Here is a 23,999-nt window from a genome sequence, read left to right as displayed (position 1 = left end):
CCACAGTCATATATCAGAACAGAAAAAGCAGCATTGGGGGGTGTGAAAAAGAAGATAAGAATACTGTAATGCTATTGGCCATAATGAATTTACCAGCACATTCTCGGAAAAGATTAATAGGACTTGTTCAAAGGCATGTTTATACTAATTTCCCTGAAAAGAAGGAGATAAACTGGCGCTAGAACCAAAATATATAACAAAAGATGAAGGACAGACTGGCTACTCATTAAATGTCAAGGGAATTAGTTGGCAGGCGAGCTTGCTTTCTTTCTTCCTACCCCATGTCTTATATTTTCCTCTGCACCTGAGATAGCATGCTGTAGCGGCTTTCGCAGCTTGGTGACCACAAAGGTCAGTTCATTCCCATGCAGACACAGGTTATAATAGCTGCCTTCCCCTGGTATCACCCTCCTCCCCACCTCTCACTTCCTTCTGTCCTGTTTCTGCCTCCTTTCTTCTTCCTCATGTTATTAGCCCCACTTTGCCCTATGTGTTTATTTTGGGAAATACCGTGACAGCATAGCCAATTTGGCAATTCTATCAAAGCAGCAGGCTATGCAATTTACCCTGCAGCAACTATTGTACATGTTTATTCTTTTGTCTTTAAATGCTGATTTTGAAAATTGTTATTGATCCATATTACGACTCAAACCTTGGTTCTGTGAATACAGCTTACAGCATCTTAAAAAAGAATTGTGATCAAATTCATGATATTAACTTCTTAGTGACCGACTCGTTTGTGTCTCGATGTCCAAGCCCTATTTTTCCAAACTGATAGGTGTCACTTTACTGGTACATTTTTATCCATTGATACACATTGATATCCAAAATGACAAAAAATAGAAGGGCACATAAATCTTATGAACACCTTTTCCCTTTTCATTGTGAATAAATACTTACAAAACAAATAGGATGCAGAGAGATGTCAAAGAGAGAGGAAATGGCCTTGCTCCTGTTTTGTAAGTATTTATTCTCATGTTCCTTGTCTTTACGATGCCATCCTGTGGTCTAATGGGAGCAGAGCACCACCTATGGAACTGTTTTATAATTGCAGCCTGTTCCTTGATAAAAGTAGGTGCATATGGACAAGTTGCTTTGAAAGAAACAATTACAGGCGGTCCCCTACTTAAGAACACTCGACTTACATATGACCCCTAGTTACAAACGGACCTCTGGATATTGGTAATTTATTGTACTTAAGTCCTAGGTTACAATAAACAGCTATAACAGTTATCAAATGTGTCTGTAATGAAGCTTTAGTGTTAATATTGATTCTTATGACAACCCAACATTTTTAAAATCCAATTGTCACAGAGACCAAAAAAGTTCTGTCTGGGATTACAATGATAAAATATACAGTTCTGACTTACATACAAATTCAACTTAAGAACAAACCTACAGACCCTGTCTTGTGTGTAACCCGGGGACTGCCTGTATTCCAATTTTACAATGCTACCAACTTTTTCTTCTTTGCATTTTAAAGGAAACCTACCACTTAAAGTGGCAGGTATAAGAGGGAACTACCGAGCACCAGCTCAGGGTGAGCTGGTGCCGGAGCTTATTTTTGTTAGTGTTTTAAACCGCAGTATCGCGGTTTAAAACACTTTTTAAACTGTATGGCCGAAGCTGCTTCGGCGCAGGGAGGTACGCGCTCGGCGCACCATGCGCGCGACCGTGCACGCGGCTACATAGGAAGAGAATGAGAAACGGCTAAATTCCCGTTTCTAAGATGGCTATTATGTGGACTTATGACCTTCGTGCGCATGCGCACGCGCTGGACTCTGGATGTATGATCCAGACTGATTGACAGCCCTGAATCAGTGCTTTGTCCGTGAGCTTGCATATAATTAGCTAATTACTTTAAAATTTGACACCACGGCATGAGACTTCCTTGATTTTATATGTATATTGGTCTATGCACACTTAGTTATGCACTTTTATGAAGACTACGGCCTTTCACTGACATGTAATGATAGCGTCCTATAGATATCCATGGTAACCAATGGATCTCTCCCTATAGCTATAGTACACCATTTTTACTCTCTCTTGTACTGTAAATATCACAGTTCACTTTTATGTATCTGTAACGTGTTTTTAACATTGTTCAACATGTTTTTGATACTTTGTATGATATGTCACGTGTTCCGGCGCTGTAGACGTCGCCTATTTAAATCAGCTGATCTCTGTTTAACACCATGCTTGAAAATGCCTTTATTGATAAGGTGAAACGTCGCATTGATGGTGGAATAAATGACTTCATTTTTTCACTACTATCGGAGTGCCCCCAATTTGTTAATACATAACCCCCCAACATTTGGTTTACATGATGCAAAGTAATCTATTGTATCCTATGACTAATATATCCTACCCTGTTATTATGTTACATGATTTTACATACAGTGCTACCCTGACCAAATATATAGCACCCCCTAATGAATATATACGGTATATATTTAAAGGCCTCATTATTCACCCCCCTCAATTAAATTATATACAGCTCCCATATACAGATCCCCTACAGCTTAAATAAAATCTTGCCCCACATATACAGTCCCCACCCAGCTTAGTAATATACTGTATCTCATATATACCCCCCCTAGCTTGGTTATATACTGTATCCCATATACAGCTCCCCAGTATAGTAATATACTGCATCCTATATACATCCCCCCGGCTTAGTAATATACTGTATCCCATATACAGCCCCCCCCAGCTTAGTAATATACTATATCCCATTTACAGCCTCCCAGCTTAGTAATATGCTGTATCCCATATACAGCCCCCAGCTTAGTAATATACTGTATCCCATATATAGCCCCCCAGCTTAGTTATATACTGTATCCCATATACAGCCCCCCAGCTTAGTAATATACTTTATCCCATATACAGCCCTCCCAGCTTAGTGATATACTGTATCCCATATACAGCCCCCCAGCTTAGTAATATACTGTATCCCATACACACCCCCCAGCTTAGTGGTATACTGTATCCCATACACAGCCCCAGCTTAGTAATATAGTGTATACCCCCGGCTGAAATCTGGCCCCATATAAATATATACAGCATCCCCCAGTAAAACAATTCTGGCCCCATATAATATATACAGAACCCCAACCAGTATCAAACGATTCTGGCCCCATATAATATATACAGCACCCCCCCTCATAGTATAAAACGATTCTGGCCCCATATAATATATACAGCATCCCCCCCAGTATAAAATAATTAAAGCGCCAAATAATATATAGAGGATCCCCCCCAGTAAAAAACAATTCTGGCCCCATATAATATATACAGCACCCCCCTCCCAGTATAAAATGATTCTGGCCCCATATAATATATAGAGCATCCTCCCAGTATAAAATAATTATAGCGCCAAATAATATATATACCACCTTACCCCCAGTATAAAATAATTATGGCCCCATATAATATATACAGCGACCCCCCCCCCCCCCCAGTATAAAACAATTCTGGCCCCATATAATATATACAGCACGCCCCCCCCCAGTATAAAACAATTCTGGCCCCATATAATATATACATCACCCCCCCCCTATATAAAATAATTATAGCCCCATATATTATATATAGCATTCCCCCCCCCCCAAGGATATAATAATTATGGCCCCAGATGATATATGCAGTAACCCCCCCCCCCCCTCCCAGTACAAAATAATTATGGCCCCATTTGATATATACAGCATCCCCCCCCCCCCCACACACACAGTGACACAGATGGCATGGCGTCATGACGCCTGTGTCACTGCTCAGAACGGAGCGACACCGGAGACATCTTGACTCATGGCAGATGCGGTCCTGGATAGCTGAACCAATCAGAGACCATGCCTGTCCTGACCTCCTGCCTGTCCCCGACTACGAGATTGCCTGCCGTTTCTGTACCTCGACCTTGGCTGCCACTGCGGACAAGTCATGCCTGTGGAACGACCTGGTGGTACCACGCCGCAGCAAGTCCAACCCACTTTGCGGCGGGCTCTGGTGAAAATCGGGTGCCACTTAGACTCCGGTCCGAGGTAGTGGCTTGTGCCATCGTCCGCAGTTGTCCAGAGGATCCACAGCCTCTAAGCCTGACACTCCTTACTTTAATCAGTGCTGGTCGTACTAAGGGGTGGAATCCCAACAGTTCTCCTGGGCTTGATCGAACAGGCTGTTAAAATTGCTGCTGGCTATGCGAGCCAGGGAGAGAGAGGACAGAGAGCCGGCTCTCATGTCAGTGGCTCCTAGGTGCTGTGTACTAAAGACTAACATATTACCAGCAGTGCACATTGCCACTTCTCACTAAAGACAGAAAACTCAGCTGTTGCTGATCTGTACAAAATGTTTTAGGGGACATGCTGTTAGGGGAGCATCGCAGGTTATGTGGGCAACATGTCAAAAATAGTGGGTAGGTGTGCCAAAGCAAGCTAGCTAAGCTTTGCTGTCTGTCACAGTGAGTGACATGTCAGTGCTACAATCTATCATTCCTATACGCCAGTAGCTTTACATATTCAAAGCAGTCTTGGGGTGGAGGATCAAGTAGTGATTGGTGGTCCTTTATCCAAGCCACTTTCTATATAAGGTGAAGTCAGAAGTGGGATCCGACCTGTTCCGCCACCACTCAGGCAAGCTGCTTGTTAAAATCATGAAAAACATGAAAATAAATTCAGCATGGAAGTCCATCCATTTCATAAAAGCATCCAACTTTATTCCAATATGATATATGTCCAAAATGATTCCATATTGTAAAAAACCATGAGTGCCATGAGTAAGAGTGATGGATGACAATAGAAACACGTTGGCTGCCATGCTGCTGTTTTTTTTTCCCCAAGTAAAGCTTGGTTTGTTACATAGGAAGTGTTTTTTTTACGATATGGAATTATTTTGGGCATATATCATGTTGTAATAAAGTTGGACTTCCATGCTGGATTCATCTTCATGTTCTTTAGTGATAACAATGCATTGGTCTATGGGAAATCAGGGGTGAGGAAAGGCTGCTTACATGAATTGGTGAGCTACAGATATATTTGCTTTTAAAAGTCTACGATGTTAAAATCATGATTGGCTCACTGAGCCAGGGTGAAGCAGGGTGGCAACCAAGTTCCCCAACCTTAGTTGTTGCTGCTGAGCATGAAAGCTTTAAGCTCGGCGACCTTCATTGGCCCTATACTGTTTTGATGAGGGGTGCTGGCAGAGGTAAGTACTAGAATTACCTCTGCAAATTGACACTCTTTAGGTGCTGGAGTCATTAAAGAGTTAACTGCCAGCCGATGTCTCAGAAAACACCAGCAGAATTTGGAATATTTATTAGGCCTAGTGGTCAGAGTAAAATTTACAGTACAATGTACAGTACAGTAAAAATTACTATCCAATTAAATTCTACTTTTTTTTTAAATATAGATAGTGACATGAAAAATGAAATCATGACTGGGCAAAAAATGTTTGAAAAATAAGTTAACATCAAAACTAAGTAAAAATAGGACTTTTCTTTAATATATTAAGATCTAAATTTCAATGTGTTGATTAAGATTACCATATTGCCTCAGCTGCCTTATGTAATACATAGATCTGATTTCTGGATTCGTAAATATTGATTTTGTAGGACATACACCTGGGCCTACTATTTAGTGGCACAGTTCAACATTTTGGGGAAGTCACTAGAGGGAGGTAGTTCTGCCCTAAAGGATATTCTTATCTGGACATTCACATATCATTTAATTCATATATATATATATTTAAGATAATTTCCCAGAAATGTAGCTATGTTGTCCCATAGAAACAAGATAGTCGTCCTTGGGTACGACCACCACTGCCCTCTTTCAGCAGCAGCCAGACATGTATTATTGAGGTGCTTGACCACCTGGCTTTAGTGTTCATTACCCCAGGACGGCTATGGGACATGCAGTAACTACAGGTCACTTCATATACAAAAATAAGTTATCTCCTCCAGCAGCAGAGGTTGTATCCAAGGACAGCTGCCCTTTATTTATAAGGGACCATATTGGTCATTCAACTGCACATGACTATTGTGAATGCAACTTGGTATTTTATTTCTGTCTTGTTCTACTGTAGAATATTGCATGTTTAATAAAAAGTTGTCTGATTTAAAAAAAAAAATCTATATAAAATTAGCCCATTTATGAATTACTGGCAGATTTCTTTAAAAATAAAATACAGGACAATACACGTTTCATTATTTTATTTTTAATAATGCTTCTAGACTTTATATATTGTTCATATAGGTTCTAAGTCTTTTAATAGCCTGCTCTTATTTAGTAACAAGAAGAAAAATCACATTTAAAAACAATATTTACAAAAATCAGCCAAAACAGGCACAGTTTTCATCAGGTCAATAATGAAAATGAATACATATCTGGTATATTGTACAATATTTTACTTAAATGGGGATTATCATCACTGTGCCTTAATTTTGTTTTACTGTTATCTATAACTACAAATAGTCCCAGCCTTTTAAAATTGGATGACTTTCTTAGACTTACTCTTCTCGTTGTTTCTGATCTCCAAAATGGCTACCGCACTATGTGGCTAAACTGCATTTGTTAGCAGTTGAGCTATCTGCAGGATTAGACCCAACAGTCTGAAGACTGAAAGTCCCTGAAGATCCTCACATAAAAATGGAACAAAGGGATGTATGTTGGACCTGTCCTCCATTCATTTCTATGGGACTTCTCTAATGACTTACAGAAAAGGCAGTCTGATCAGAAGCATATTATAGAGCAAGAGGGGCTCATCAGATTGATATATAGTTTTGTGGGGTAAGATTTAGCACAGCTTGCATCCTATTCATTTAAGGAAATTCTATTCTTAGAAACAGTCATCTGGTAAGAGTGTCCCTATAAGCGATTGAAAGCTGTCTATACAGGCAGTCCCTGGGTTATGTACAAGATAGGGTCCATAGGTTTGTTCTTAAGTTTAATTTGTATGTCAAAAAGTCAAAACTGTATACTTTCTAATTGTAGTTCTAGAAAATTATTTTTTTTTACCCCGGTGACAATTGGAGTTTCAAAATTTTTTGCTGTAATGGGACCAAGGATTATCAATAAAGCTTCATTACAGACACCTTACAGCTGATCATTGCAGTCTGGGACTATAGTAAAGCATCCAGAGAGCTTCACCAGAGGTTGCAGTGGGCAGAGGGCTCTGTCTTTAACTATGGGTCGTCTGTAAGTTGGGTGTCCATAAGTAGGGGACCGCCTGTATAAGAAAGGACTAATGGACAACCCCATGACTGGACACCTAAGCATAAAAATGACATAAATACCAATGAGTCTTTCCACAAGGAAATATACAGTCTCTGCTCCGCTCCTCCAGCTCTCGAACATGCCTCTCGAACAGGTTTGCAACATTCTCTAATTGTTAAGATCATCACTAATGGCTTGAGCTGGGTCAAAAGAGAAGGCATTATCCCTTAACTGAATTTCTTTCTGTTTTTCCCGGAACTTCCTTTCAGCAAATGTGACAGCATCATGCACACTATGAAAAGCCAGCAACTCTACATCACCACTTGTGTTGCTGAAATATCCTCCATCATGAAGAGAGCGGCGCACGGATGGGTTGCAGTTCACAAGAAACACTTCGATGCCTATATCCTCATAATCTTTACGAACCTCTTTGAGAATTCCAAGGCCAACAGAGTCTATGAATTGCATTGCACCACAATCAATTATAAGTGAGTGAATATCAAGTTGAGGGATGGACGTTTTAGTAACTGTCTGAGGTTTCTGCACAGTTTTAATCAAATTAAACCTGGCTATGAACCTATTGCTTGTTTCCCTTGATGCCGCTTCTTCTTCCTTCTTTGCCTTTCTTTGCATTGCAGCCACTAAAGATGGGTTGATACCAGTCTTGCTGTATAGAGAGTTTCTGAAATAGCTTTTGTTGGCATAATAAAGAGAAGCATCAAAGCGGAAAATTTTGACATAAGGAATTGTGTTTAGCTCCTTGTAAGTAAACTGGTCCTCATAAATCTCTGTCCCGCTAACTTTACCTAATAAAGTGGCCCTTGGTCTCTGTGTACGGACGATCACGCAGAGCATGGAGAAGCAAACAGCTACTAGTAGTCCAATCTCAGTTGAGATTAAGGAGGATGCTAACATGCTGACCCACCAGACAATTGTGTCAACTTTACTTATACGCCACATTTTTGGAGTATCAGCAAATTTTCTTAGAGCTCCCCTGAGACTGCAGATGGTGATGACCCCTAAAATGCAACTTTGCAATGAATAGAATAAAGGAGCAATAGCAAGCAGAACGAGCAACAGCACAGAAGAGCTGATGATGCCGTTGAGCTGTGTATTTGCGCCTGTAGATTCTCTGAGAAGACTTTTAGCAAGAGCAGCACAGCTAGAAAAACAGGAAAAGAACGATGGAATCAGATTGCACATACCAATCGCGATCATCTCCTGGTTAGTGCTAATTGTGTAACCATGCTTTTTGGCAAAGATTTCAGCAAGAGACACTGTCATGGCAAAACCAATTATTGCAATTGGAACTGCATCAGCAGCTATACTTGGAATGAGACTCCAGTCTGGGGCTCTAGGCATCCTAAAACCAGTGGGAATTGTGCCACATACTGAGGACTTATATTTGGTATTAAAGTTAAAGTAATGGGAAACCAATGTGGCTACAATGATGACAAGCAGCTCTACTGGAAATGGGATTTTCATTTTACTCTTGAACCTATCATTGATTTCTTTGACAGGTACAATAGTACATATTGCAATGATGCTAGTTACTAAGTCACATATATTGGTATTTTTTAGATATGAAAAGATATCAATCCAAGTCATAATCAGGGCCCCTGCCCCATCCCGACGAGGAATCTTTAAGCCGAGGAGATACTTCATCTGGGAAGTGAGAATAGTGAGAGATGAGCCAGTAACAAAACCGCTCAGCAATGGCTCTGACAAATACATAGAGATGAATCCTAACTGGAATATTCCCATCAGGATCTGTAAAATATATGAAAAGGAAATGTGTTAGTGGTATTTTGTACTATTTAAAAGTAATTCAAAAACAATAAAAAATATTTATTATATTTTAATCATAGATTAATTTTTGTGGAGTCCTAGACTATAGGTCAAGATGATTTATCACCACCGCTGCCATGTTTATTGTAGCAAGTAACTGCATTCCTTGAAATAATTCTCCTGTGCATGCAATTTCTCATTTATTTAAAATACAATTAACAGAAAATATTTAAAATATTCAGAAGAAACATGTAAACACATAAAACAGGCATGGTATGAGGTCCTTTATAATTGTCATAAAACGGGCTTTTAGTTTTAAAGTGTTATTTTTAAATGTCTTCTCACCTGGTACACCCCAACAATAAAAGTTAAAGATGTGGCAACAGTAATGGCATAGCAGCTTTTATCGCATATAGTTCCATTGGTAAGTGTTGAGTTTACCACAATTGAGGCAGTCCCATCTGTAATATAACCTGCGGCTTTGAGCTGCTTGTTCACTGACTCTCCTACCATCAAACATAGCACACCATATGTTCCAACACAATTATGGCGGGATGTTGCAGTCAGAAAATAGATAATGCAGCAGAAGAAGTTGGTGTATAAACCATAGATTGGGTCTTGGTTGGCCAGAAGAGAATAAGCAATTGACTGTGGAATGGTAACAATGCCAACAATGATGCCAGATGTGATGTCACCGGGTAGGTATTCCTTGATCTTATAACGTGGAAGCCACTGAAGGACAGGGAAAAGTGTTAGAAAGAAGTTAGCGACTACTTTTGGCCCACTTTTACAATATTCTCTGGCTTTCTCTGTAATGATTTCCTTGGTGCTAAGTTCTGGTTGGGCATGTTCTTCAAGCTTAACGTGCATGTACTGAAATGAAGATGAATCTTGAGGTTCTTCTTCAGGAAAATCATTCCCCGGATCCTCAATATCTTTAAGCTAGGATAAACAAAACTAAAAAAGTTAGAATATGGCAAATAAAATGTAGAATTAGCAATAGCAGCATTGTATTGTATATAATACAAGTACACTAATATTGGAATAATTTATGCAATATTTTTTGTCACAAAACAGTTATCCATGCCACACCTACAATAGACATTGTACTATATTTTGCTTACGTCTAATTCAAAAACTATTTTTCTAGAGGTGGTTGCCCCCCATGGGCACATGTTATAAGCCTTCCATCAGGATAATCTGATTGCATGTTGCCCTGCTGCTGGAATCTAAAAATTCCATGTTGTAAAACCATGTTGTAAGAGGTGTTTTAACCCCGTAAGGACGCAGGGTAATTTCGCTCATTTCTCGCTCTCCATCTTCGTGCGAAACAAATTTTACTTTCCCATGATGTTATTTATTATTCCATGCCATGCAGTAGGAAGCCGTAAAAAAATACCAAATGTGGAATTTTTTTTTTTTAAAACGCGTGTGCGTCATGTTCTTGTGGGCTCAGTTTTTACAACTTTTACTCTGCGCTCCAAATAACACCTTAACTTTATTCTTTGGTTTGGTACCATCGTGGTGATGCCAAATTTATACAGATTTTATTGCGTTTTAATAAATTTTCAAAAATTAAACGAATGTGTACAAAAAAGAAAAAAAGAAATTGCCATCTTTTGATACTAATAACTTTTTCATACTTTGGTGTACGGAGCTGTGTGATATGTAATTTTTTGCAAAATTAGCCAACATTTTCATTGCTATCAATTTGAGGACTGTACGACATTTTGATAATTTTTTATTACATTTTTATATCATGTAAAAAGGTGTAAAAGTCACGTTTCAGACATTTGGGCGCCATTTGCCATTCTGGAGGTCACCGCCGTCAATAACCGTTTTTATATTTTGATAGATCAGGCATTTTGGGACGCTGCTATACCTAATGTGTCTATGATTTTTACTATTTATTATATTTTAGATCAGTTCTAGGGAAAGGGGGGTGATTTGAACTTTTAATATTTTATTATTTTTTTACATTTTTTAAACTACAGGCTCATTGTAATGGATATGCAGAAGCCATGTAGCCTCGGGTCAAACGAAGATCTGAGGCTACCATGGCAACCGATCGCCGCCCCCCCCCCCCGATGACGTTCGGGGGAGCGACGATCGAAGGTAAGATGGCGGCAACGACCGCGGGTGTTAGCGATGGGTCTTTGCTGCGATATGCGGCAAAGCCCATCGCTGTATGAAGAGGGCTCAGCCCGTGAGAACTCTTCATACATCCTTCACAGCTCCGTAGCCGATAAATCCGCCACGGAGCGTGAAGGGGTTAAGGCAGCCTGTAATAGATATAGGGGGAACATCTTAGCAGTCCACTATAGTTCACCGAAAGTGCATTGTCCGACTATAATGCACTGTGCCGCGATACACTAAGATCGTACGCGCAATATCATGAATGTGTCGCTTCTCTGCTCAGGTCTGACAGAACTCACCATCTTTTTAGTGGTGCATGTAAGTGCTTTGGCTTGCGACACAATTTCAAAGTTAAATCCCACACTCAGTCCAAATAAGTCAGTTCGTCCGACGGCATGCCCCCCCCCCCCATGGAAACCAGCGCAGCTGTGCCAAAAACTATCGCGTGCAACACAATCCCAGTGCAGACACCTGTTAAATATTGTCCAAGCCGTGCAATCTCCGAAAAATGTGAACAGTTCCACAAAAGTGAGTAGTGCGGCCCTTAGTAAATGGGCCCCGTAATGTAAGTACAGGCCTGTGATCCTTTAATATGGGAGTCACAATGGGACTTCTAACTTTCATGGCTGTTACTTGGCTCTTGCCCATCATATTCCCTTTACACACAACTAAACCTAAATTTACAAGAAGTGATTTCAAAAGGGTCAGCTATTAACCTACAATTTGACAGAAATTTCAGATTCTTAGTGGCAATATTTTGTAATGTGACATTTTCTTATTGCAAAGTCTTGTTTTTAAAATAAAAGCATAACATAATTCCAGTTTCCCGATACTATGGGGAATGTAATATGGCTTACTGACCCGATTCTGATGTGAACACAGACATTCCAGTCCAGTCCAACTTATTTATTATCGTTGCGTGCCAATTTAATTTTTTTAGCGCACATAAATTACATCTGTGAAGCACATTAATCTATTACCCTGTGGTAGCCAACAGCTACAGTCGTATCCTATGACACAAGTTATAAATCCCACTTTCTGTATTTCATTCACTGCCCAATAGGCCAAAATATAACATTACCTTACATGACCTTTCCCTGCACATAGCTCTATTGTTGGGGCAACTTAAGGTTTGTTTTCTGAAATGTGACCTTAGAGCAGTTTTAAAGCATTTTGTTGTGTTTGTAAGTGCTACAAATAAACTGTAAGATAAGTATGTGGATAGTTCCAGTATAGCTTCAGTCTAAGCATCTTTAACATCATCTTTCCCACAGTAAGATCTAGTCAGGGGCGTAACTATAGTGGTAGCAGCCATAGCAGCTGCTATGGGGACCACAGTGTCAGGGGGTCCAAGCATCTGACCTGACATATACTGGGGGTCATTTACTAAGGGCCTGATTCGCGTTTTCCCGACACGTTACCCGAATATTTCGGATTTGCGCCGATTTCCCCTGAATTGCCCAGGGAATTTTGGCGCACACGATCGGATTGTGGCGCATCGGCGCTGGCATGCACGCGACGGAAATCGGGGAGGGGGGGGGAGGCGTGGCCGAAAGCATTTGTGTGCAAGTGTATAAATGTCTGTGTATGAGTAAATAGCTGTATGTTTATGATATAGGTATATAAATGTGAGTGTATATATGAGTGTAATATGTTTTTTTTATAAGTGGGAAGGGGAGCCCCATTATTTGCCACTTTGTGCAGCTTGATGACATGTTACTGAACAAAATGCATATTGACTAATAAGAATATTCACTGCTTTTGTTACTGTGTTATATGCAAATGCTAGTAATAGTGCATGTATTCCCTAAATGGAAGCTAAACTTAGCAATAGGGCATAGGAAGGTTAGCTATGATCAGGGGTATTGCTATTAGTTTCAGGAATAGAGTCAGTATCAGATTTTACCATAACACCATCCATGCATTTGCTTGTGGCCTTGGAGATTAGGTGAGCTCAACCTTTTTTTGCCTGGGCCCCTTGAAATCCATAATGCTGCCATAGGCATTTTTAAAATCAACATAATATAGGCTATTGAAACCTCACATTTCTGGTGACAAGTTCACTTTAATAATAAAACATGGATAAAGAAAATTGTGAAAGTAATTTTTAAAAATGTTTAATCAAGTCTGAAAAAGCTTAAAGTACAACTGTAACATTTTTTTTATCACAGTTTAGCTATATCCAGCAGTTTCTTTGCTGTTTTCCAGTTACTCTTATGAACCGTACGTTTTTAAACAAAATAAAGAGTGAAAGAGGGGAGGGGCTGATGATCCCTGTTCACAGAGGAAGAAGTAGGGGAAGTTCAGGTGACAGTGTTCTGCGTGTATAGTAAAGCTGAATGTGTTCAGTGCTGTGGACAGAGATGTCTCCTACACAGAATATTCAGGTACAAGATCTCTCCTGTTCCCTATCAGTCATTCTATCCCAGAACTGTCTCTGTCTCTCTTCACCTCATGCGGCACCCCCTCCCCCACCATGTACTCTGGACTTTCTGCACAGTGTAGAGAATATATTAACCGTTAATCTTCACACACCAAAGACTATGTACTTCGTATAAGATTTGGACTTTTAATTTATACCACTGATTGCATAATCCATGCTCCTCCATGTGATGAAAGCTGCCAGGATAGTCACCATATACATCTTGTATGTAAACTATGCAGTGTTTAGTGGATTTACTTGTAGGAATCTCACTGGATTTACTGCTAAATTACTGAATGAGAGGACACAAGGTATCATGGGTACTGTGGGCAGAGTTAATTGGACTCAGCTTCAGGGCACATAAGGGAAGAGGTTAATCTCCACCTACTTAACTACTGGTAAGAAATATTTTTGTCAAACACTTTCAGAACAGAAAGTACCATAACTTTGGAAAGAAAAGAGCAAGAAACACATGAGCATCATTCTGTTTGTTTTTATATTGGTAATCACATAAATTCGGATTTACACTTAAAATATTGACAGATCCAAGCTCCTGTTATCAGTTTACAACATATATGTGTGCAAAATGTAGCTTAGTAACACATAAAAATTAGAGATGAGCGAGCACTAAAATGCTCGGGTACTCGTTATTCGAGACAAACTTTTCCCGATGCTCGAGTGCTCGTCTCGAATAACGAGCCCCAAGTCAATGGGAGACTCGAGCATTTTTCAAGGGGACCAAGGCTCTGCACAGGGAAGCTTGGCCAAACACCTGGGAACCTCAGAAAAGGATGGAAACACCACGGAAATGGACAGGAAACAGCAGAGGCAGCATGCATGGATGCCTCTGAGGCTGCTTAAATGCACCATTATGCCAAAATTATGGGCAACAGCATGACCATGACAGAGTGACAGAATGAAGCTAGATAGTATCTAAAACATCCAATAATTGACCCTGACACTATAGGGGACGGCACGCAGAGGCAGCGGCAGCAGCGGCAGGCTAGAGAGTGGCATGGCGACATACCCTAAATGGACTCAGGCTTCAAACCAATGGGTGGCAGAGAGGAACCAACGGAGGTGAGCAAGAAGCGCTCAAATAATATCGGTACATGATAAAAGTTTGCCAGTATATTTTGTGGATTACACAGCAGGGTGGCGACAAAGTTAACAAGTTTGATGTGGAAGCCATGAAAACAACCCAAAATTCTGCCTGACACAGCTCGTTTGATAAGGGGACCATGTATGGAGGCAGTGAACTAGTAGTAGATTAAAGGTGCTGCAGTTAAAACTATGTTAGTTGGATCTTGGCATGGAGCTGGCGCTCCGCTGACAGGCGAGCTTTCGCCAATCCAAGCCCCTGTCTCTATGCTACTCCCCAAACAGCACTTCTAAGAACCTTTTGTATAAGATCAAGTGTAGTAGCGTTCTTATAAGTTTAGGATATGGCGGGTGAGGGGAATGTAAACAGATGCACAAGAAGCGCTGAAATAATATTGGTAAATGATAAAAGTTTGCCAGTATATTTTGTGGATTACACAGCAGGGTGGCGACAAAGTTAACAAGTTTGATGTGGAATGCCCTGTAATAGCTCTTGGGCGGTGTGCCTTTTATCGCCTAGGCTCAGCAGTTTGAGCACCGCCTGCTGTCGCTTAGCGACGGCACTGCTGCTGTGCCTAGAGCTACCGACTGATGGCGCCATGCCCACGGATGGTAATTCGGAGGAGGAGGAGGTGGAGGAGGGGTGGGAGGAGGAGGAGGTATAGTAGGCCTTTGAGACCTGGACCGAGGTAGGCCCCGCAATCCTCTGCGTCGGCAGTATATGACCAGCCGCAGGGTCAGACTCGGTCCCAGCCTGCACCAAGTTAAGTGTAGTAGCGTTCTTATAAGTTTGGGATATGGCGGGTGAGGGGAATGTAAACAGATGCGCAAGAAGCGCTGAAATAATATCCGTAAATGGTAAAAGTTTGCCAGTATATTTTGTGGATAACACAGCAGGGTGGCGACAAAGTTAACAACTTTGATGTGGAATCCATGAAAACAACCCAAATTTCTGCCTGACACACCTCGTTTGATAAGGGGACAATGTATGGAGGCAGCTATATGGACGACTTTTGGAGGTAGCAATGGAGACAACGTGTGGAGGCTGCTATGGAGACAATTTAATTTGGATAGTGCCTGTATGTGGCAGTCCAAAAAAGTTTTCAAACCAGAGGAGCAGGTAGGTGGCCCTCCAGAAAAATGGAATAGATTGAGTGCCTGTATGTGGCAGTCCAAAAAAGTTTTCAAACCAGAGGAGCAGGTAGGTGGCCCTCCAGAAAAATGAAATAGATTGAGTGCCTGTATGTGGCAGTCCAAAAAAGTTTTCAAACCAAAGGAGCAGGTAGGTGGCCCTCCAGAAAAATTGAATAGATTGAGTGCCTGTATGTGGCACTCCCAAAAATTGCTCAAAACAGAGGACCGGGTAGGTGGCCCTCCAGAAAAATTAAATGCATAAAGTACTATAGCTAGAGCCAGTGGGCCCTGTCAAAAAATAGCCAGTTTCCTCTGCTTTAGTGTACAAAGAGGAGGAGAAGGAGGAAAATGAGGAGGAGGAGTGCATAAATTATTCAGGTTGAGCTTCCTTCACCTGGTGGAGATTGCAAATTATGAGAAATCCAGGCTTTATTCATCTTAATAAGCGTCAGCCTGTCAGCGCTGTCAGTCGACAGGCGTGTACGCTTATCGGTGATGATGCCACCAGCTGCACTGAAAACCCGCTCGGACAACACGCTAGCGGCAGGGCAGGCAAGAACCTCCAAGGCGTACAGCGCCAGTTCGTGCCACATGTCCAGCTTTGAAACCCAGTAGTTGTAGGGAGCTGTGTGATCATTTAGGACGATGGTATGGTCAGCTACGTACTCCCTCACCATCTTTCTGTAAAGATCAGCCCTACTCTGCCGAGACTGGGGACAGGTGACAGTGTCTTGCTGGGGTGACATAAAGCTGGCAAAAGCCTTGTAAAGCGTACCCTTGCCAGTGCTGGACAAGCTGCCTGCTCGCCTACTCTCCCTCGCTACTTGTCCCGCAGAACTACGCACTCTGCCGCTAGCGCTGTCAGAAGGGAAATAGTGTTTCAGCTTGTGCACCAGGGCCTGCTGGTATTCATGCATTCTCACACTCCTTTCCTCTCCAGGGATGAGAGTGGAAAGATTTTGCTTGTACCGTGGGTCCAGGAGAGTGAATACCCAGTAATCGGTGCTGGAATAAATTCTTTGAACGCGAGGGTCACGGGATAGGCAGCCTAGCATGAAATCTGCCATATGCGCCAGAGTACCAACGCGTAAGAATTCACTCCCCTCACTGGCCTGACTGTCCATTTCCTCCTCCTCCAACTCCTCCAACTCCTCTTCTTCTGCCCATACACGCTGAACAGTGAAGGACTGAACAATGGTCCCCTCTTGTGTCTCGCCAACATTCTCCTCCTCTTCCTCCTCATCCTCCTCCACCTCCACCTCCTCCGATATGCGCTGAGAAACAGACCTAAGGGTGCTTTGGCTATCAACAAGGGAATCTTCTTCCCCCATCTCTTGTGACGAGCGCAAAGCTTCCGACTTCATGCTGATCAGAGAGTTTTTCAACAGGCCAAGCAGCGGGATGGTGAGGCTGATGATGGCGGCATCGCCACTGACCATCTGTGTTGACTCCTCAAAGTTACTCAGCACCTGACAGATATCAGACATCCACGTCCACTCCTCATTGTAGACTTGAGGAAGCTGACTGACCTGACTACCAGTTCTGGTGGAAGTTGACATCTGGCAGTCTACAATCGCTCTGCGCTGCTGGTAAACTCTGGATAACATGGTTAATGTTGAATTCCACCTCGTGGGCACATCGCACAACAGTCGGTGAGCGGGCAGTTGGAGGCGGCGCTGCGCTGCCCTGAGAGTGGCAGCATCTGTGCTGGACTTCCTGAAATGCGCACAGATGCGGCGCACCTTCGTGAGCAAATCAGCCAGATTGGGGTATGTCTTGAGGAAACGCTGAACTATCAGATTTAACACATGGGCCAGGCATGGCACATGTGTCAGTCTGCCGAGTTGCAGAGCCGCCACCAGGTTACGGCCGTTGTCACACACAACCATGCCTGGCTTCAGGTTCAGCGGTGCCAGCCACAGATCAGTCTGCGCCGTGATGCCCTGTAATAGTTCTTGGGCGGTGTGCCTTTTATCGCCTAGGCTCAGCAGTTTGAGCACCGCCTGCTGTTGCTTAGCGACGGCACTGCTGCTGTGCCTAGAGCTAGCGACTGATGGCGCCATGCCCACGGATGGTAGTTCGGAGGAGGAGGTGGAGGAGGGGTGGGAGGAGGAGGAGGCATAGTAGGCCTGAAAGACCTGGACCGAGGTAGGCCCCGCAATCCTCGGCGTCGGCAGTATATGACCAGCCGCAGGGTCAGACTCGGTCCCAGCCTCCACCAAGTTAACCCAATGTGCCGTCAGCGATATATAATGGCCCTGCCCGGCAGCACTCGTCCACGTGTCCGTGGTCAGGTGGACCTTGTCAGAAACGGCGTTGGTCAGGGCACGGATGATGTTGTCTGACACGTGCTGGTGCAGGGCTGGGACGGCACATCGGGAAAAGTAGTGGCGGTTGGGGACCGAATACCGAGGGGCGGCCGCCGCCATGAGGTTGCGAAAGGCCTCGGTCTCTACTAGCCTATAGGGCAGCATCTCCAGGCTAAGCAATCTGGAGATGTGGACATTAAGGGCTTGGGCGTGCGGGTGGGTTGCACTATATTTCCGTTTCCGCTCCAGCGTCTGGGGTATGGAGAGCTGAACGCTGGTGGATGCTGTGGAGGATCGTGGAGGCGACGATGGGGTTTTTGTGCCAGGGTCCTGGGCAGGGGGCTGACTAGCAGCTGACACAGGGGAAGGAGCAGTGGTGTGCACGGCCGGAGGTGAACGGACTTGGTGCCACTGAGTGGGGTGTTTAGCATTCATATGCCTGCGCATACTGGTGGTAGTTAAGCTAGTAGTGGTGGAACCCCTGCTGAACCTGGTTTGGCAAAGGTTGCACACCACAGTCCGTCGGTCATCCGGTGTTTCCTTAAAGAACCTCCAGACTTCTGAAAATCTAGCCCTCGCCGCGGGAGCCCTCGCCGCGGGAGCCCTCGCCACGGGAGCTTTTTGGCGCTGATGCACCTGCTCTGGCCCTGCCTCTCCGTCTGGCCCCACCACTGCCTCTTCCAACCTGTTCTGGTCGAGGACTCTCCTCCGTCTCAGAAGCACTGTGTTCACCCGGCCTCTCAACCCAGCTTGGGTCTGTCACCACTGTCTGACAACCATGTCTCCTCATCGTCGGACACCTCTTTACACACTTCTTCCACTACGTCAAGAAGGTCATCATCACCCACAGACTGCGACTGGTGGAAAACCTGGGCATCGGAAAATTGCTCAGCAGCAACCGGACAAGTGGTTTGTGACTGTGGGAAGGGTCCAGAAAACAGTTCCTCAGAGTATGCCGGTTCAAATGCCAAATTTTCCTGGGAGGGGGCAGACTGAGGGGGAGGAGGCTGAGGTGCAGGAGCTGGAGGAGTGCCGATTTCGGTGACATGGGTGGACTGCGTGGAAGACTGACTGGTGGACAAATTGCTCGAAGCATTGTCGGCAATCCACGACATCACCTGTTCGCACTGTTCTAGCCTCAACAGTGCTCTACCACGAGTAACCACAGACATGAACCTAGGGAGTGTAGCTCTGCGGCGTTCCCCTGCTCCCTCATCAGCAGGTGGTGTCTCACCCCGCCCAGGACCACGGCCTCTGACCCCTGCAGTAGTTGGACGCCCACGTCCCCGCCCTCGTCCTCTACCCCTAGCCCTCGGGTTAAACATTTTGAAAATGAAAGTTATAACTTTAATTTTTTTTAAACTTTTTTTTGTGTTTTTTTGTGTTTTTTTTTTTTTGTGTTTTTTAGTTTTTAAAACCAAAGGATGCTATCCTATTGCTATGGCTATTTTCTAGCCAAGTATGAAAGCACACTGCTATGCCAGATGAGATGACGCTGAGTTATTAAAAAAATAAACGTAAAATAAAAAGGAAATGGCAGACTGTGCCTAATTGAAATCCAACCCCTAATAAATTTTCCCACTTCGGTCTTTGCGATGGATATGTGCGTCACTAAGCGCTAAACACAACGGTCGCAAGTCTCACTACAAATTCCTCACAATTTGGTAGTAGATGCACTGCAGCAAGGACAGCCACCAGCAGATCAACCAGAAATAAAATATATATAACGCTATTGTAGGCGTAAGTAAGCCGTTTGGATTCTCCTATGGCTATTTTCTAGCCAAGTATGAAAGCACACTGCTATGCCAGATGAGATGACGCTGAGTTATTAAAAAAATAAACGTAAAATAAAAAGAAACTGGCAGACTGTGCCTAATTGAAATCAAACCCCTAATAAATTTTCCCACTTCGGTCTTTGCGATGGATATGTGCGTCACTAAGCGCTAAACACAAAGGTCGCAAGTCTCACTACAAATTCCTCACAATTTGGTAGTAGATGCACTGCAGCAAGGACAGCCACCAGCAGATCAACCAGAAATAAAATATATATAACGCTATTGTAGGCGTAAGTAAGCCGTTTGGATTCTCCTTTGGCTATTTTCTAGCCAAGTATGAAAGCACACTGCTATGCCAGATGAGATGACGCTGAGTTATGAAAAAATAAACGTAAAATAAAAAGGAAATGGCAGACTGTGCCTAATTGAAATCCAACCCCTAATAAATTTTCCCACTTCGGTCTTTGCGATGGATATGTGCGTCACTAAGCGCTAAACACAAAGGTCGCAAGTCTCACTACAAATTCCTCACAATTTGGTAGTAGATGCACAGCAGCAAGGACAGCCACCAGCAGATCAACCAGAAATAAAATATATATAACGCTATTGTAGGCGTAAGTAAGCCGTTTGGATTCTCCTTTGGCTATTTTCTAGCCAAGTATGAAAGCACACTGCTATGCCAGATGAGATGACGCTGAGTTATGAAAAAATAAACGTAAAATAAAAAGGAAATGGCAGACTGTGCCTAATTGAAATCAAACCCCTAATAAATTTTCCCACTTCGGTCTTTGCGATGGATATGTGCGTCACTAAGCGCTAAACACAAAGGTCGCAAGTCTCACTACAAATTCCTCACAATTTGGTAGTAGATGCACTGCAGCAAGGACAGCCACCAGCAGATCAACCAGAAATAAAATATATATAACGCTATTGTAGGCGTAAGTAAGCCGTTTGGATTCTCCTATGGCTATTTTCTAGCCAAGTATGAAAGCACACTGCTATGCCAGATGAGATGACGCTGAGTTATGAAAAAATAAACGTAAAATAAAAAGTAAATGGCAGACTGTGCCTAATTGAAATCAAACCCCTAATAAATTTTCCCACTTTGGTGTTTGAGGTGGATATGTGTGTCACTAAGAGCTAAACACAACGGTAGCAAGTCCCCCTGCAAATTCCTCACAATATGGTACTAGCTGCAAATAAAAAAAAAAAAAAGTATAATGTTATTGTAGCCCTAAGAAGGGCTGTTGGGTTCTTGTAGAATCACTCCTGCCTAACACTATTCTAATTGAACAGCCTAACGCTTTCCCTGACCAGCAGCAGCTCTCTCCCTAGCGGCATCCAGACACAGAATGATCCGAGCAGTGCAGGCAGGGGCTAGTCTATTCCAGGGTCACCTGATCTGGCCAGCCAACCACTGCTATCGACGTGTAAGGGTACCACGTCATGCTGGGTGGAGTGCAGAGTCTCCTGGCTTGTGATTGGCTCTGTTTCTGGCCGCCAAAAAGCAAAACGGCGGGAGCTGCCATTTTCTCGAGCGGGTGAAGTATTCGTCCGAGCAACGAGCAGTTTCGAGTACGCTAATGCTCGGACGAGTATGTTCGCTCATCTCTAATAAAAATGTAACTTTTTCACCTCTGAAAAAAACTGTCAAATCTGAAAAAAGTTACAAAAAAGTCTCTATAAAGAGGTAGTTTTATTCATTCAAATTTTGAAAATAGAATATATGAAAATGAGCAGATTTAGCTTTAACTATATACTATATACCTGGTAATAGCAAACAAACTTTTTTATGATAAAATGCTCCAGTTTTTGTACCTTATGAATTGTGCAGTAAATGATTACAATTATATGTCACTTATTTTAGTCATCATCAGCATTTAGTAGCAATTGTCATTTTAAATATAAAATAGCAAACTCAACATAAAGACAACAATATATCAATCAGAATAAAATGTCAAATTGATAATCAAGCTAACTCAGTCATAATGTACCAGACAAGAAAGGCTAGGATACTTTGTTGCCATCACAACTTTAAGTGAAACTGCAAACATAAACAGAAGTTCACACAATAATACTCAATTATGCCGAACACTTGGAAAGTGCTTTGTAAGGTATTGAGCGTTCTACAAACAAGGGATATGCAAAAATAAAGACATGGAGGCATTCAAATTCATATATATGTATGAACAGCTAGAAAATATCAATAAGTTATAATTGTAATTTTTCCTTAAAATACACCTTGGTGATGGCAAACGTAGTGTTTCTAGAAAAAAAAAAAAAACTCCAAATAGGACTGTCTTTTGCTGGACCTTTGGGGGCCCTTAATTGAATCACAGTTTGGACTCCCTGGGGGTTCCTATAGTATTCTGGTGGGCTTGACTATACATAGGTACATAACAATATGCCTTTACTGTCAGATCCCAACAACATATCAAATGCTGTTCTGTCTATGGAGTATAACCCCCACAGGTGTAAGCAGAAGCTGTTATATGTGCACAAATGTCCTTATATGTACGAGGAGTGTACATAGAAAAAAGTGTATAGATATAATAGTACTGAATCTGTCTTTTACAATAAGCCTTATTAAAGCATAGTACTAGACTGTATAGAAATTATTTATTTCATCTCATACTGTTACTATATTAATTAGGGGAAAAAAATGTCATTAGCCACATTTCCAAATACAGGCAGCCACCCACTTAGAAACACTTGATTTACAGATGACTTCTAGTTTCACATGGACCTCTCTCCCCACTGTGATTACTTACAAAATATATCTGTTCTGGCTGAAATACAAATTTAACAAACCAATACAACCTATATTGTTCCAAGCCCTGGGACTGCCTGTAAATTACAACAATAGACCCCATTACAAGGTCAGCTATATCAATGAACATACAAATTATAGAGCCCCTATAAGGGTTCATAATATTTGCATAACCAAAGTAAAATGGAAAAGATGAACAGTAATATGCTACTAACAGAGTCTATAATAATGTTGATATTTATAAAGAGATATTGCTAAAAATATTCTACAGATCTGTCTGTTTCATAATAAAGACCAACCTGTCCCATGATGGATGGATGGATGTCTAGTCTAGGTGAGACATAGGTAGGTTGTGCCTATTGTGCCTATCATGTCCTGTGTCACTAAAACAAATTTATAGCTCTGCACTGTAGTGTTATCATATAAGTGACCAATCATCAGCTGCTGATGAAATACAACAACAGAAAAGCCGCCCATTCAGGATTACACCCTCATTGGAAAAACAATATTTAGCCAACAATATATGTCTGTTAATTTAAACAAGATGAGATTCCAGGTAAAGTGTCTACAAAACAAATGAATTTGCTATCTTTAACTGCCTTAACTGGCCATGGAAGGTGTCTGTGTAACTGTGGCTGCTCAACTTGATGAACTTGAAGAATTAGAATCAGTTTCTTTCAGGAAATTATATTGTTTTAATGATTGAGCGTTATGATACATAATAGAATAAATATTAGAATAGAGTCCTAGCCTGTGTTGTCATGAGAATTTAAAGGGAACCTACCACCCCGATTCTACCTATAAAGGTAGAAGGGGTGGTAGGTAGATGGATGGGACGTGAGGATAGCCCTTTTTTGGTGTCTTTTACAAAACTCTATTACATCTATATGCTAATTTTTTTATGCGGCTACTGGGGCGTGGAGTAGCCGGACATGAGGCTACTAGTCGCGGCTACTCCACGCCCCAGTAGCCGCGTTACTCCGCCTACCAGATAATCTTCGGCGCGCAGCTCCTGGTAGCTGTGCGCCCTCGTTCGGGTCCCCTGCGTTCTGCGCATGTGCAGAGTAGCCGCGACTAGTAGCCTCATGTCCGGCTACTCCACGCCCCAGTAGCCGCATGCAAAAAATTAGCATATAGATGTAATAAAGTTTTGTAAAAGACACCCGGGACGTGAGGATTAGCCCACGTCCCATCCATCCTCACGTCCCATCCATCCACCTACCACCCCTTCTACCTTTATAGGTAGAATCGGGGTGGTAGGTGCCCTTTAAAGGAAACCTAACAGTTCAAATGGTAGGGGTAAGCTGTAAATACCGAGCACCAGCTCAGGTGAGCTGGTGCCGGTGCTTACTTTCATTAGTGTTA

General features: G+C 42.5%; 1 protein-coding gene across 1 annotated transcript; it reads right to left on the bottom strand.

Moving 5' to 3' along the window:
* Positions 1-6,181: 6,181 nt before the first annotated feature.
* On the bottom strand, positions 6,182-23,012 carry LOC140126596 (sulfate transporter-like). The gene is made up of 3 exons (XM_072146214.1): positions 22,934-23,012; positions 9,333-9,929; positions 6,182-8,969 (listed from the first exon to the last, which is right to left on the bottom strand). The coding sequence occupies exons 1-3, from the start codon at positions 22,940-22,942 to the stop codon at positions 7,368-7,370; spliced, it is 2,208 nt and encodes a 735-aa protein (XP_072002315.1). The 5' UTR covers positions 22,943-23,012; the 3' UTR covers positions 6,182-7,367.
* Between the last annotated feature and the right edge of the window lie 987 nt (positions 23,013-23,999).

The sequence above is a fragment of the Engystomops pustulosus genome, chromosome 4, assembly GCF_040894005.1.
Source record: "Engystomops pustulosus chromosome 4, aEngPut4.maternal, whole genome shotgun sequence".
Taxonomy (NCBI): Eukaryota; Metazoa; Chordata; class Amphibia; order Anura; family Leptodactylidae; genus Engystomops; species Engystomops pustulosus.
This window is presented reverse-complemented; position numbering and strand designations above follow the sequence as displayed.

Coding starts and splice junctions, on each gene's coding strand:
- LOC140126596 (XM_072146214.1), bottom strand. Junction 8,970..9,332: donor TTATTGTTGGGGTGTACCAG/GTGAGAAGACAT, acceptor TATATTTTACAG/ATCCTGATGGGAATATTCCA.